We start from the raw sequence: 17,165 nt of genomic DNA on the forward strand, positions 1-17,165 counted from the left end.
TGGAATCAATTGTTTTAGGCAGTTTGATTGTTACCACTTGTTTTCAAGTGTCAGTCCTGGAGAGCCACTGTCCTGCAGAGTTTAGCTCCAACCCTGAAAAGAAAAGAAAAAATCCTCACCTGCCTGTAGCTTTATAATCCTGAAGACATTAGCTTGTTCAGGTGTGTTTGATGAGGGTTGGAGCTGAACTCTACAGGACAACAGCACTCCAGGACCAACGTTACCTATCCCTGATTTAGGGACAGCAATAGATTTTTGCGCAGATTTAACCCTTTAATAGAAGTGAATTGCTGTGCACTGGTGAATAAAAATGATAGTTCATTCTTGGAAAAATTACCTTTTATTAAAGTTACTCACACACACAACGATTCTTGACTAATACTCAGATAATGATTTAAATTCATTGGTTATGGCTCTATGCATTCTATTATCTAACTAGCATCCCATAGATCCCTCATTATTATAATCACTTTTATTTTATTATTATTTTTCAAACAGTATAAGTTTATCTATAGCAGATTTCAAAATCAACATTTATACAATAGCATCACACTGTACATTAAAATTTTGCCTTTAATTTCTAACTTCTAGCATACAAAAAAAAAAAAAAAAAGATTTATAATATCAGCCATTTATTGGTCATAAGAAAAATAATTAGATTATCGTACTGAATAGAACAGGGGTGGTGAACTCCGGTCCTGGACAGCCACAGTCCTGCAGAGTTTAGCTCCAACCCTGATGATAACTCATCTGTCAGAAGCTTTCTAGTAACCCTTCAGACCTTGATTAGCTTGTCAGGTGTGTTTGATTAGGGTTGAAGCAAAACTCTGCAGAACTGTAGCTCTCCAGGACCAACGTTTGCCACTCCTGGGCTAGAATATTAATTCATCCTGGTTTTTATGTTCTTTCTTTTCTTTTTGCATTGAGACATTATTGCCAATTTAAATTTGTCAGTGTTGATCACATCATTGCTGTGATACAGTAATATAAATAATCCAGTCCGTACAGAATAAAGGCAGTTAAAAAATACTACCATGGTATACAACACTTTTTTTTTTGCATGGATGACTTTTCTACAGTAGGAACATTGAGAAATGGAGAAAATGTCTACATTGCAAAAACAAAATGATCTTAATGGCCCTAATGGACTCTTTTGATTTGAGGGTTAAATGTGACCCATCTTTTGACCAACTTTGTGAGATTCACCCTAGTAGTTGAAACAGACTTAATGCTATAAAACAAGGTAATCTGAGTTACTGCCTCTCCAATTACTTTATAAAATTGTACAAGTTTTAAGATATTATTTAGCACCATGTTTTATTTCCACAAACCTACAAAAATATTAAAACTGTCATGGCTCCAGGTTTGTGCAGCAGGCTGCAATGCAAATGTTGAACAAGCTTGAACCAGAACATTGTTAGTCAAACCACAACAACATTTTAAAATGTTTAATTTAGAATTGGAAAATGACATCTTTACATGACCAGACCCATCAGATGGACGACAGGCAACATAGGCATCTATGAATAACCACAGGCACACTATGGGCAGACTTGCACTATACTCTATACAGACAAAGCCACATGGAAAGGCTGTGGCCTTTTTTCTTATCTGAACTCATGTGAACTGCAAGCAGCCCGTCGGTTCCTTTGCTGACAACCTCTCTTTTGGTCGTTAGATGAGATACATTATATGGTCGACTTTGATTTGCATTAAAAAAAGAAAAGAAAAAGATAACTCTGTTGTGGCTTCCAGGCTTGTCCTTAAATATCTAGGTCATAATATTTACAGGGCCGTTCACCTTGCACTCATTTTACAGAACAAAACTTCACTGCAGGGAAGGATGGGTTATTTTTTTTTTTAAATTCAGTAAAAGGTTTATTTCAGTGATCCCTCATCCAGGCCATCGAATAGAACAAACTGGAGGGGAGGCGGGACTTGAGTCGAGAGCAGGGGGTTAGCTAAATGTCAATCGTCTGTGAGGTCCTGCACAAAGAGGACTTCTGACCGGCTCAGACCGGCCTCCTTCAGAGTGGGGGGATTGGGCTGCTCTTCCGTCGGCAGGCAAGGCAGGACCCGGCGTGGGAAATTCGTTACTATTTGGAATTTCTCAGGGGTCTCTTTCAAAGAAAACAGGAAGTCGTGGATTACCTAAAAAGGGGGGGCAAAGGTTTTAGCCACTGGATTTTAGTCCAAAATTACAGTTTTTAAATATTAAGTGGTAACGTCAAAAGCAAAACAAAGTGTCTCATGAGTCTGTACTCTTATCTTTAACCACAGATGCTGTAGACACTGATATTATACTGTTATGGTTCTCAACACTGTATAAGTGATGCGAAAAGGCAGATAAAGGGTGTTTACCGTCAAAGACTGGCTGAAGAGGAATCTCCGCTCCACACGAGTGTCGTTGGGCAATTTGAACACTATTTTGACACTGTCAGGGTCATCCAAGGGCGGCTCAGGGGGAAGACACTCAGACTTGCGCTCCTTCTCTTCTTCCAGTGTCTGTCATTAGACAATCATTAGGAAGTCATTAAGTGCGAGTAGTCATAGCTACAGATGACAGAAATTTGTCAAATGACTAAACAAACAGTCATCAAAAACAGCTACTCGTGATGTGCAAAGAAAGGACAATATATGTAATGGTTCACAAGTGTTTGAAATTGCAACATACTTTATCCATGGACTAAGGCTGGGTAAAAAAAAAAAAAAAAAGATTTTATCAAGTCTCAGTTTTCAAATTATATTTTTTTTCATGAAATTCAAAACAAATAAAACAAAAGCAAATAAAACACCAAAAACTTTTTGGTGCTCTTTAATATGGCGTGACAGATCGCTGTAGTTATTATTATTGATCTTCCTCTTCCTTTACTACTAGTTACAGCATGAAATAAACATGAACGAACATCAGAAGGTATGTTGAAAGATACAGTACAACTTACTGAAATCTGTATCATCTCACATGTAATCAGTGTTTTGACCCCAGAAAGATGTTACATTTACCTCAGAAAAGCCGTTCAATGCCCAAAAACTTGTTTGCCAGCTAGAAAAATGAACTCTAGAGTGGAGCATTTCACTAAATATATGTACTATATTGCATATTCATTGTATTTTACGTAACCTGTTCAATATTTAAGGGGTTAGTTCACCCAAAAATGAAATTACTGTCATTAATTACTCACCCTCATGTTGTTCCAAACCCGTAAGAACTTTGTTCATCTTCGGGAACGCAAATTCAAGATATTTTGATGAAATCAGAGTTTTCTTTATCCTCAATTGAAAGCAACAAAATTACCGTCATTCGAGATCCAGAAAAGTAGAAAAAACATTGTTAAAACAGTCAACGTGACTACAGTGGTTCAACCTTAATGTTATGAAGCGACGAGAATACTTTTTGCACAAGAACAAAACAAAAATAACGACTTTATTCAACAAATTCGTCTGTCCCCTGTCATACTGCTATGCCATTTTCACTGTAGAGCTTTCGTGTTTATGTCCGAATGCGGGCTCAGTTTGACGGGACGGACGAATTTGTTGAATAAAGTCATTATTTTTGTTTTGTTTCTGCACACAAAAAGTATTCTCGTCGCTTCATAATATTAAGGTTGAACCATTGTAGTCACATCGACTATTTTAACAATGTCTTTACTACCTTTCTGGACCTCAAAAGGTGCAATGACGTTGCTGTCTATGTGTAGATCAGAGACCCTCAGATTTCTTCAAAAATATCTTAATTTGTGTTCAGAAGATGAAAGAAGGTTCTTACAGGTTTGGGACGACATGAGGGCGAGTAATTAATGATATAAATTTAATTTTTGGGTGAACTAACCCTTTAATCTATGTATGAATAAATCCGTAAATTTTTTTTATGACAGCCATTATTATTTTATGATTAGCCATCATCATAACGTTATTATAAAAACTTCCTTATGTGGAATGCAAGTAGCCTACAAATCAGTTAATTTTAACCTTTTATTTTAATATACATAAGCCCCAATTAATCTAAATCGAATGTAATTGAAATAGAATTGTGAAATTTGTGTCAATGCCCGCCCTACCATGGACAGATGTATAATTTTATTTTTGTCAAAAATGGTTGATTTAATTTTACCGTTATTTAAAGGGATAGTTCACCCAAAAATGAAAATTTGATGTTTATCTGCTTACCCCCAGCGCATCCAAGATGTAGGTGTCTTTGTTTCTTCAGTAGAACACAAAATGATGATTTTTAACTCCAACCGCTGCCGTCTGTCAGTCAAATAATAAGAGTGATTGGGAACTTCATCTATAAGAGTAAATAAAACTTGCTTAGACAAATCCAAATTAAACCCTGCGGCTCGTGACGACACATTGATGTCCTAAGACACGAAACGATCGGTTTGTGTGAGAATCCGAACAGTATTTATATCATTTCTTACCTCTAAAACACCACTTACCTCTAAAACATCCGTTCATGACTCCTTTAGTGATGTCTGATCGCGCTCTGACAGCGGCAGTGATGTCTGACACTCATTGAAGTATATGCGCGAGACATCACTTCCGTTGTCAGAGCGCGATCAGACATCACTAAAGGAGTCATGAACGGAGTTGGACATAGTGGTGTTTTAGAGGTAAAAAATGATATAAATACTGTTCGGTTTCTCACACAAACCGATCGTTTCGTGTCTTAGGACATCAACGTGTCGTCACGAGCCACAGGGTTTAATTTGGATTTGTCTAAGCAGGCTTTATATACTCTTATAGATGAAGTTCCCAATCACTCTTATTATTTGACTGACAGACGGCAGCGGTTGGAGTTAAAAATCATCATTTGTGTTCTACTGAAGAAAAAATGTCACCTACATCTTGGATGCGCTGGGGGTAAGCAGATAAACATCAAATTTTCATTTTTGGGTGAACTATCCCTTTAAGGGGGTGCTTTCACACTTGGTTCAATTGCCACTTGCGTCTATCTGCTGCTAATGTACTGCAAATGTTCTAAAGAATGTGGGAGTCCATTCTCTCTGCTTGCAGTGCATCAGACATCGCTTGTCAGGAAAGTGAACACACACAAACCCGCAGATTTATAGAATCGTACACCATCAATAGCGGTTCACTTCTGTGATTTAGTATGATTGCATTCATATCAGCAGTGAACCATAACCCAGGCCACCCTTTTTATGTGGACTCGGGTACAGTTCACGCAGCCAGCGTTCACAACACCCAAACAAAACAGAACTTTGACATCAATTGAACCTGGGTGCACACCAAAAGTGCTAGTGTGAAAGCACCCTAAAAAAGATTGAATTATTTGGTATATCCTATAATTTTTTTAATGTAAACAATTGACAGCTAATGCATTTCTAAAATTATTTATTTTTCTTTACATACACTAGCAAATCACTTACTCTTCGTCTCCTCTCCTCGGCAAGGATGCTCTGGCGGGCCTTCTCCTCCTCTTGACGTTTCTGCTCTTGTTCTTCTCTTTTCTTTCTGTCTTTTTCCTGGTCTGCACGGAGGGACGCCAGGTAAGCTTCATCCTGCTGCTGCCTCAGTACCTGCGTCTGATTCCTCTCCTCCCTGTAGTTACAAAACAGAAAATTATATATAAGGTGCAAGACTTTCAACTCTTCAGAAAGCCAACTATGTAACCTTACCTCTCTAGTCGTTCTGACATGAGATATGTCTGGTTTGCCTCCATGATGAAGGTCAGCTGGTTGATAAGATCCTCAGGCTGGATCAGCCCCTCCAGTCTCCCAACAACTGTCATTTTGCGGTCTTTCAGCATGATCATAGCCAGGAAGGGATAGGTGTTCTCACGCAGGGCCTGAGACACTGAACACACATCATAAAGATAATGAGCTCAAACCACATCTCGTGAGATACTGATGACGCCATAACGATATTCAGAAAGAGATTTATCAAAGACTTGGAAGTGAAGTTGGTTACCTCGGTAACCCTCTGGCTTGCTGGTGGAACACGCCCAAAACAGCATCCTTGTGTTAACGAAGGTCAGTACCTCTTCTGAACATAATGTGGCTCTGAGAGAGACAGGAGCTCTAGTTATGAGACCAGAAGCTCACCAGATGTAACAAGTAAATGGAGGAGAACATCAAAACTTTAAAACCTACCGGCAGAACTCATCTGTGTCCTGGTGATCATCTCCATGAAGATAAACTAACAAGTAGCGAAGTTCTCGCTTGGCATCATTCAGAGCCTAGAGGAAAGATTTTAATTAGATACAAGTTGTTTCGGTTTGCCTGATAAATGGGTGAATATTTGTAAAATTAAATGGTCTTTATCTTTTATTCAGTCCTAAACAATGTAAGAATGTATACATCAGTTCATTTTATTCCTTTAGTTTTGAGACTTTCTGTATTAACATACCTGACTATATGTTCCCTGGTAGAATACAGGATGCGATCGACCATATTTCTCCTCAAAACTATGAATAAAGGACATGACATCTCCAACAGGATCCGTGACACGACCCCTCGGATCTGGCCGAATGAATCTCAGGGCAAACCTGAGAAAATTTAGGAGAGGAAGAAACATCGGTAAAGACCAGTTACTACATTATTGTGATATAATACAGGTCTATATTAACATTTCAAAGATTAATTGCTTTAATACCTGAATATGTCCAGAATAGTATAATACGTAAACCTGAAGGGAAGCATTATCAAGTAGTAACTCCAACCTAATAAGCCCTATAAAAAAGAAGAAAAATTTGATTTAATACTTAGTCCCCCAGTTTCACAGACAAGGCTTAAACTAGTCCTAGACTAAAATGCATGTTTGAGCTGTTTGAACTGAAAGTAACTTGTACTGACATATCTTAAAATATGTCACTGCCATTGTTTTGTGTCAAGATGCACACCAGTAATGTTTTTTCTAGGGTATGTTTATAAAAGCTACTTAAATACCCTAATTGAAATAAGGCTTAATCCTGGCTTAGCCTAAGCCTTGTCTGTGAAACCGGCCCATAGTGGACCATGTTGCGATACTTTATATTTTTATATTTACCACAGCTGCATAAAAATATGTTTTAGACATGTATACTTTTTGAAAACATTGGTACAAATATGAGCATTGTGAAGGAAGGAAATAAAACAACAAAAAACATAAAAACGAAAAAGACCCTCTTACTCTAGGCTGTGGCCTTGAGACAATATAGCTATACACTCTGTGGTCTGTTGTGTTGACCTGTAACGGTCTGGCGGGTGGCGGGTTGAAGACACTCGGAACTCCTTCTTGCTCATTTAGTCTGTCTTGTACTGCGGCCTGCAACAAGGAGAGATTCCCATTAATCCCATAATAATGATATGCTTCCTAATACAAAAGGGTAAACAAAACTAAAAAGAAAGGATCAATTCATCTGGTTTACCAGCTCTCACCTCAATGTTCCAATTGTGTTGTTCTAACGTGCGCCGACATTGGTCCATTGACTCCAAGCCTGTCAGGTCCTGAATATTATTTGCAAACAAAAGTCTCTAGGTTAAAAAAAGAGCTGGAATCGATTTTCACTACAAGTTAGACAATAAATATCCAGTTGCCTGGCATGTTTAAAAAATGTGTGCCAAAGGTTTTGTAAACGAATGAAACATTTGGGTGGCGATATGTTAGTAAAATTACAGATTATTATAGATTAGCGAGTGTTTTCAAGATCAGTTACTATTCAAGGGCATATTTCTTTTATATTACTCTCTCTGACTCGGTAGTAAATGTGGAACTTCTCCCATGACGGTTACTTACATTCAGATTAAAACAACACACAAACAAAAACCTTCCCCAAATTAAGTAAATTAGAAGTTGAAGTATTGCCAAACTGGGAGCAGATTAGGACTGCGTCTCAAAACCTAGTGAGCTGTCTAGATAGAATTTTTTATATTTTGACGCACCGTTCCGTACGACTAACTGTTCTCCCCAATAAAAATAAATAAATAAATAAACATAGTGCTGCCAAACTAGGCAACATTTTGGGCATCATAATCCCAATTTCCTCTGGTCAAACCTGCTGTTTAATTAGGCAGCTCTCTAGGTTGAGACAACAAATGACTCGCTGCCTAACTGACAGCTGCCATTTCAACTAAAACAAAAGACACTTGTATACACGAGAAAGTCTTTATATTGAAACAAATCAAGGGGTTATTATTCAGATCAATTCTGTATTTATTAGATGAACTGAAGCAGGTCTCGGTTGAGTAAAAACTAACGATCTTAACGGGAGTTAGCTCGCTGACTTGTCATTTATACCTAAAGCAGCTGCGCTGGATACCGCGAACACTATTTTTCTGATAATTGAGTGTATAAAAGAGTGAATCGGTATGTATTAACAAGACAAAGTAATTGGTACCTGAAACTGGAGCAGTTTTTCAGTTTGAGCCTGAGATAATTCCTGTTCTTCTGGCGCCGCCATCTTACCTCGCCGAGCCCTAACAAAACGTGATGACGTATAAAGCGTGCTGACACGACGAATACGTAAAACGTTGCACCAACAATTCTTCTTTTTGCGCCACCTGCTGCGCAGGAGTCGTGTGGCGCATGTTTTACCTACCTACATTTGTATTCACCAAGAACATTTTTCATTTATAATATACAATAAACCGTGTTCTTGCCATTTTTATTTGAACAATTAAAAAAACGAATTAAGCGTAGCTAGATGATAGATGTGATGTGATGTGATGGACGGTGTTGCAGTCCAGAAGTGATACTGATTTCATCCAGAGCACTACCATACTGGTTGCTTAACATAAACTTTTAAATACCAACATGATAAAACATTGAACATTATCAAGTCTCTCCTTTTTCTCATCTTGCTAAAAAATGCATACAAAAAATAAATTCAGCCCTTTTGCAAAGCATGATGGGAAGTGAAAGTCCTGTTTGATTGGGTTACTTGATTTAAACATGTTATTCAAAAAGAAAACATCAAGTTAAGTCGAAGAGTAACCGTTTCAAATCAATTAAACATCTAACAATCACATTTGAACCAGAAACCTGATATGTGTTAAAATATGGACATCATACACTCTAATTAGAATACCAATAGCAACAGCCCATGCCTCCTCCAGGACTAGCTGGCGGCGATCCCATCCATGGGCCTTGTCATATCGGGGTTGTGGGATGACTCCTGACCCTGCTCGGCCCATAGCTAGCTACCATACCCACCAGAGCCATGTGTCTCAGCTGGGACTCAGCAATCTCCAGGCCTTCCTGTGCTCTCCACTTCCTAAAGGCCTTCGAGTCAGTTGTGTTTTTTTCATAAGTTGAATACGGATGGCATAGGATGTAGCATAAGCGTTTTAAACTGTGAGAGGCATTACATTTTCTTCGTATGTTGAATACAGTCTGGTCACTGGTGGAAGCTATTTTACTAAACGCATTGCTTCGGAAGGCCTTTATTAACCCCCCTGGAGCTGTGTGTTGTACATTTATTATGGGTGGATGCACTTTAAGCTTTAAACTCTTAGCCCCCATTCACTGCTATTATAAAGCTGGGAAACATCAGGAAATGTATTAATAGAACTCCAGTTGTGTTCATCAGAAAGAAGAAAGTCATACACCTAGGATGGCTTGAGGGTGAGTAAATCATGGGGTAATTTTCATTTTAAAGTGAATTTATCCTTTAAAGGGTTAGTTCACACAAAAATGACAATTCTGTCATTAAAGGATTAGCTCACTTTCAAATTAAAATGTCTTGATAATTTACTCACCCCCATGTCATCCAAGATGTTCATGTCTTTCTTTCTTCAGTCGAAAAGAAATTAAGGTTTTTGGTAAAAATATTCCAGGATTTTTCTCCTTATAGTGGACTTCAATGGAGCCCAAACAGTTGAAGGTCAAAATTACAGTTTCAGTGCAGCTTCAAAGTGTTCTACACGATCCCAGATGAGAAATACGGGTCTTATCTAGAAACCATCGCTCATTTTCTAAAAAATAAATAAATAAATAAATAAATAAAAATTATATAAGTTTTAACAATAAATGCTCATCTTGAACTAGCTCTCTTCTTCTCTATTAGAATTCCAGTAGTGTAGACACTTCTAAGTGTATTACTGCCCTCCACAGGTCAAAATTTGAACTAAATTGTCATACAATATGCTAGTGCGAGTTAAGTGGTGGTAATGCTAGTGGTTAAAACGCATACAATTTTTAAAAAATATTTAGAACATGAGCAATGGTTTCTCTAGACAAGACCCTTATTTCTCGTCTGGGATCGCTGTAAACTGTAATTTTGACCTTCAACCGTTTGGCCTCCATTGAAATCCACTATAAGGAGAATAATCCTGGAATGTTTTCATCAAAAACCTTAACTTCTTTTTGACTGAAGAGAAACCTTAATTTCTTTTCATCCAAGAAACATCTTGGATGACATGGGGCTGAGTAAATTATCAGGAAATTTTAATTTTAATTTTAATTTGAATTTGAACTAATCCTTTACTCACCCTCATTTCGTTCCTAACCTGTAAGACCTCCGTTCATCTTCGAACAATAAATGAAGATTTTTTTATAAAATCCGATGGCTCAGTGAGGCCTCCATTGACAGCAAGTTAATTTACACTTTCAATGCCCAGAAAGGTACTAAAGATGTTTAAAACAGTTCATGTGACTACAGTGGTTCAACCTTAATGTTATGAAGTGACAAGAATACTTTGTGCGCTAGATATTGTTGAATAAATAACTTTATTCAACAATATCTAGTGATGGGCAATTTCAAAAGCTTTACGAATCTTGTTTTGAATCAGTGGTTCAGAGCGCATTTCAAACTGCCAAAGACATGCGTCTTCGGTAAACAAGGCTTCGTTACGTCATAAGTGTTTCAAAACGTTTCAATTCTAGTGGTCCCCCCACCCCCCCAAGTGGTGATGATATCCGTGAACTAGTAATGGGCAGAGTGAGGCTTCATGAAACACTTAAACAGTTGAAGCAAATGAGCCATAATTGCGCTGACGAATTATATATGTTGTTTGTGACAAACAAGGAAGTGTGTGGGGTATTGGGTAGTACAAATAGTATTTGTCACTTCATAACATTAAGGTTGAACCACTGTAGGCAAACTGTTTTAAATGCGTCTTTAGTACCTTTCTGGGCATTCAACGTGTAAATTATCTTCACTGAGTCATCAGATTTTATCAAAAAATATCTTAAATTCTGTTCCGAAGATGAACAAAGATCTTAGGGGTGTGGAATGACATGAGGGCGAGTAATAAATGACAGAATTTTCATTTTTGGGTCAACTAACCCTTTAATACCATATATTACCAGGAACACATTGTGCAGTAGACAGCTTTATTCAGAGCTGCAGAAGAAATGCACAGCAAAACAAAATACAGCAAAAGAACCATATGACCAGTCATTAAACCTTAACTTTTCCTGTCTAGACACAGGAAATATCTCGTTTCTTGACCGCCTTCCTCTTAAGTTTCTTTTGTTAGAGTAGAAGGTCAACATACAGACAGTGATCCACAGCACTTGAAGCATAGAGAAGACCTCCATGCAGAGCACCAGAGAAAACATCTTGTCCTGTAGTGAAAGACTTTATAGGAAAATTTTAATTCAACACCCACACACACACACAAAAACATTCTAAGACTGTGCTCAACATACAGCAATTGTTTCCTGCGACTGAAGCAGATTTAAGTACTTACACATGAAATTAACACCAACTGTAATCACAGACTGAACGCAACTGGCTCTGAGCGCGATCAGTATCAATTAGTATCAATTTACATTCATAATCGGCCTTACAATCGTTAAGTGTGTGCGCGGCTTTAAGCGGGTCATCACTTCCCCTACGACATGCCTGTAATGGGTCAAAATAGCTGCCTGAAGAGGTTCTCTGTTCATGTCTTTCTTCAGTCGAAAAGAAATTAAGGTTTTTGATGAAAACATTCCAGGATTATTCTCCTTATAGTGGAGTTCAATGGAGCCCAAACAGTTGAAGGTCAAAATTACAGTTTGTGAAGCTTCAAAATGTTCTACACGATCCCAGATGAGGAATAAGGGTCTTATCTCTTATCTAGAGAAACCATCACTTGTTTTGTTTTCTAAAAAAAAAAATATATATATATATATATTAATTATTATTATTATTTTTATTATTATTATTATCTTGAAGTAGCTCTCTTCTGCGCTATTAGAATTCTGGCTCTATTACTGCCCTCCAAAAAAGTTTGAACCAACTGTTATATACTTGCACTAGCATATTGTATATGACAATTTAGTTCAAACTTTGACCTGTGGAGGGCAGTAATACACTTAGCAGTGTCTACACTGCCGGAATTCAAATAGAGAAGAAGAGAGCTAGTTCAAGATGAGCATTTATGGTTAAAATGTATACAATTTTAAATTTTTTTAGAAAATGAGTGATGGTTTCTCTATATAAGACCCTTATTTCTCGTCTGGGATCGCATAGAACGCTTTGAAGCTGCACTGAAACTAATTTTGACCTTCAGCCATTTGGAGGCCATTCAAGTCCACTATATGGAGAAAAATCCTGGAATGTTTTCATCAAAAACCTTAATTTCTTTTCGACTGAAGAAAGACACGAACATCTTGGATGACATGGCGGTGAGTAAATGATCAGGAAATTAATTTGAAAGTGAACTAATCCTTTAACCTCTTAGGTTTATACTAAAGTTTACCTGACAGGTAGAGGTTCTTGACAGGCATGTTGCACCTGATCTTGACGATGTTCAGAGGGTATCTCTCCAGACGGTGTTCTGCAGACAGCATGGACCCATATGTGGCCCCAGCCCATGCATGTTGATAGGACTGCATTCAACATCAACTACAAAAGGCAGGAAAAAGATTTAAGTTACATATGTCGCTTTATTAGTTAATCAAGCTGCACTCATATGATACAGTACAAATTTACCTTCTCTTTCGGTTTGGAGAAATGGACACAAGCCCAGTCAAAGAGATGATTAGCAAATCTCATCTTGTATCCTTCATATTCTTCACCTCTTTCAGTCTCACTGACATTGTTTCACTGTCCAAACCACTTTGAATTGACCATAGTATGGATCACCATACGTGACTGCCCTTAAAAAAACAACACACACCCACAAAGGTCACTTTAGTAGGATAATTAACTTTGATGGTTCTGAGAGTACATGCAGATGAAGTAAACCTGGGAAACGAGTGCATGAGGTCGGATCCTTTGCAGAGGGGAAGGTAATGTACATCATGGGGATGCTGTCAGGTGCATCCTCCTTGTCTGAGTCAAAGTACTCTTTCATGCTTAACCTGGAAAAAGCCTTTGCCTGGCTTTAGAGTATGAAAATAATCCTGGATCTCTGTGAGAAGCAGGAGACGCACATATTAACCCAGGGAAAAAAATAAAAAATCTGGCCAGTAATCAAGCATTTCATGAGAAAAATACATTAGACTGCTTGTATTGAAGACATTCAGTCACTTACTCAGATTTTCCTGGATCTCTGGAGTCAAAATCTTCTTGAAGGTGCTGAACATGCCAATATTTGAAATGACGACAGAAGACAGAATTTCAATATCTTTACCTCCTGTCTTCACAACCACTCCTAAGCAAAGAGACTGCCCTTTTTCATTTCATGCATCTGAAAGTTACTGAAGCTAAATGTGTAATGATGCCACCACATTTGTGAGGCCATTTTCAGTACATGTAAACTTACTTCTATAGCAGTAAGACCAGGCATTGTGACATGGCCCTAGTTCATAACTCACCATATACATTTTGTTTTCCATTAACTAGAATGCTGGACACCGGAGCATTGACCAGGAATTTTCCTCCATGCTTCTCCAAAACCTGAATGATGTGGTACGGGATCTCTAGCACCACCCTTAGGATAATACACACCTCACTGCAAGAAAAGGGCATCAATCATGCAGCTGGAGTTTTTGGGTGGGACACCTTGAGGGGAAAAAAACAAAAAACAAACAAAAAAAAACCCCACTACTATTTAAAATGTCAAATGCATTTAATGAATAAGTTGGGAACACAATAGACATTTCTCTTTTACCATAAAATATTTGAGAAAAATACAGTGAGGAGGTCACGGTTGCTGGTAAGAGTCTTGACCATGTCTGCTGTACTGGTGCGGGAGTATCTGAAAATTGGGGAGATCAAGTCAACAATTCCACTCCACAATATGAAGCGTACAAACCAGAGTGGGACCATCTTCAGCATACAGAGCAGATGGATCTTCTTGGAACAAATCTATAAGGAAAAGACAATTTGTAACACCAAAACCATACTCTGTAATGCCCAATAAGCTTCAAAAAACTATCAACTAAATACCTTCATGATTTCTAAGAACTCTACTGCTTTAGCATCATTGGGAAACTGCTTCTTCAGATGAGCTTCCATCTGCTTCTTGCCATTGTAAATGGTGTATTTTTTTACATCGAGTTCCTTTACCAATAACAACAGATCCCTGCTCAGCAAAATGCACCTGGCCATCAGTGATCAGAGCCAATGCAGTTCTCAGGAGGCGGTTTTCATGAAGTCGTCCAACAAATCCTTTGACAAATGTACATTGCGTAAATGAGAAAAGTCGAGATATTCAGTATTTGATCAACTTCATGAACAGAAGTTGAGGTTCTCACCACAGTCAAACTCAAAGCTTTTCTCAGTGAAGGTCCTACACAGGCCTCCTACCTGCTTGTCTTGCTCCAACACCAGGACTTTCTTTCCTAGTTTGGCTAAAGTTGCCGCTGCTGTCAAACCACTGATACCGCTGCCAATCACAATGACATCCAAGTTTCTGGGCACTACAAAGTTATCAAATTCTGTTGGTCAAGAAATAACATTGCTAACAATGGACACCTGTCTTTTGCAGTCAGCTTGTTTGTAATACCTCAAAAGTTTATGTACCTTTCTGGAGCACTCTTTTTCTTTTTCTTCTGGTCTGCAACAAGTGGACCAGGAGGACTGATAGTTCCCTTGCGCAGTCCACTTCTCCAGCCAAACAAATACCAGAACATGCAACGAGCCCAATCCACAAACCATTCAAAGAAAAGCAGAATCCACAACATCTTCATTTGCTGGAAAAAGAGCAGCTGGTGTTTTCAGTCTCAGGAGAGAGTTCTGGAGAAATCATCCTTTAAAACATAATAAAAAGCTCAAGCAGCAGCTCTTTCTAGAGTCTGCAGACAGCAGTTTACTACTGATGACTGAGTTAAAGGTGATAGAGAGGATTTTTTCGTCGACTGAGAATCCAAAGACTGTTACTGAGTTTTTGAAATGAGCGCATGCGTAAGAACAGCCCCCTCCTTCACATCTCATTTCAAAGGAACGCCTCCCAAAACTCGTGCACGAGTATTGGAACACGAGTGTTTACCACCGGCATTCCGCTGTGTCGTGTTTTTTGGATTCATTATGTCGGACTCACCGCAGGTAACTCATAATCTGCAGTTGTTATTCCTGTCTCCTGACAAAAACATTGCATGCAGCGCCTGTGGAGTGTGGAAAATTACTGGAGCGCGCAGCCGCGCTCGTCTCTCACAAGGAACGTCATTGCAGTGATTGACAAGCCAGAGGGCCAATCCGCGCACGTCTCTCACAAGGAACGTCACGGCAGTGATTGACAAGCCAGAGGGCCAATCGTTTACGCGATGATCGCGTAAACGATTGGCTGATGTTTTTAAGGCCCTACCTCGTGCACAGATGATGTATATTAATATTATTACTTTCAGTGCACCTAATAAATAGTCTTTTATCAGTTAGTAAAGACAGTTTCAAGTAATATTGCAAAAATTGTATAAAACAAAACATCCTCTTTAGCACCTTTAAGGCCCTGTTAGTCTAAATTGTGGGTGGAGACACTTAATCAGATTTGCAGACTGATTGCTTTGCAGAACAATTAACTGCTGTTTTGCATAAAATGTGAACTAATGGGGGAACACAAGAGTTTTTATTTTTTTTTAATAATCTGGTCAAGTAAATAAATCAGCTTGACCTTTTGTATTGATTTGGATAAATATTTCCCTCCTTATCAGCTTCCTTTAATGCAATCTCTTTAACTTCATCTGTACTTGGGTCAATTTTTGTAAGTTGTATAGGTGATAAATCAGATAATTCATTGATTTACTTGCTAAATATATTTTAAGACCTGATTGTTTGTAAAATGATAATCTGGCACCATTGAATTGTTTGTAAAATGAGACAGAGGTGACTGTGCAAGACAAGTATCAAGCAAACTCTTCCACAAACTGATCAACTCCGAAGTGGGCAGATATGTTTATGTTGTGCGTTACTGCGTTTCATCATGCAAATATGCATATGTAAATACAGACATTAAAATTACTGGTCGATCTCATGGGGTATTACAGCTGCACAACTTATACACTTATACACTGGCTGCATTTGAAAGCAAAGGTATTGCCTTATTACAGTCCAATTTGTGTGTGTGTGTGTGTGAAGGCAATTCAGGCACCCAACGCACCATATTATGTGCAATGATCCACAAATCAAGTGCGCTTTAGAGATCACAAAGCTAATTTTTTAGTGATTACAGCAGAGCCATAGCCTAAATTTAAAAAAACAAAAAAAACCATTTCATTTCTTTCTATGCAGCATAGGAATAAAACTGTATTTTAAATTAGTGCATGTATGTTAGACTCATTAAACAACCCATAACGAATAATTTGAGTGATTTAGATTGCCTCACAATACTAAAATTGACACTGCAATATAATTCAATACTGAAAAGCTGTGTCCCAATTCAGGTACTGCATTTTAATTACAAATTTTTAATTAATTTTAATTACAAATTACATTTTTTTTTTTTTTATTCAAAGAACAATAACATACAGTGTATCAAAAAACAAGGGGGAAGTAAATATCAAAGCATAGATAGATAAGTGAAAGAGGTCTTGAATATTGAATATTTTCGGTGGGGTCTGCGTCCTCCGGAAGGTGGCATTTGAAGGCTGCATACGACATCGAGTCGGTCTCACTTAATAATACACCTCACGAGGAGTAACAGTCAATGTTATTACAGTCACTTTTCTTAAATGAGACCGACTCGATGACATATGCAGCCTTCAAATGCGACCCCCGAGGACTCAGCCCCTTGGGACACAGCTAAATAGTACACAATCCAGAGTCTTTTTCCTAAACAGAACCAAATATTCGAGTCACTGGCAAGGCTCTACTTGTCAAGTCAAGTGTGAGAAGGCGACTCTTGATTGCCAACGCCTCA

General features: G+C 38.2%; 1 protein-coding gene and 1 pseudogene across 1 annotated transcript; both read right to left on the reverse strand.

Moving 5' to 3' along the window:
* Positions 1–1,433: 1,433 nt before the first annotated feature.
* Positions 1,434–8,489, reverse strand: faf2 (Fas associated factor family member 2). Its single transcript, XM_048176240.1, has 11 exons — positions 8,336–8,489; positions 7,377–7,445; positions 7,129–7,263; positions 6,613–6,689; positions 6,367–6,505; positions 6,111–6,196; positions 5,929–6,020; positions 5,637–5,814; positions 5,388–5,559; positions 2,362–2,505; positions 1,434–2,151 (listed from the first exon to the last, which is right to left on the reverse strand). The coding sequence occupies exons 1-11, from the start codon at positions 8,396–8,398 to the stop codon at positions 1,969–1,971; spliced, it is 1,338 nt and encodes a 445-aa protein (XP_048032197.1). The 5' UTR covers positions 8,399–8,489; the 3' UTR covers positions 1,434–1,968.
* A 2,924-nt stretch (positions 8,490–11,413) lies between these two features.
* On the reverse strand, positions 11,414–16,906 carry LOC125258936 (annotated as a pseudogene).
* Positions 16,907–17,165: the final 259 nt, after the last annotated feature.

The sequence above is a fragment of the Megalobrama amblycephala genome, linkage group LG23, assembly GCF_018812025.1.
Source record: "Megalobrama amblycephala isolate DHTTF-2021 linkage group LG23, ASM1881202v1, whole genome shotgun sequence".
In the NCBI taxonomy this organism is placed as follows: Eukaryota; Metazoa; Chordata; class Actinopteri; order Cypriniformes; family Xenocyprididae; genus Megalobrama; species Megalobrama amblycephala.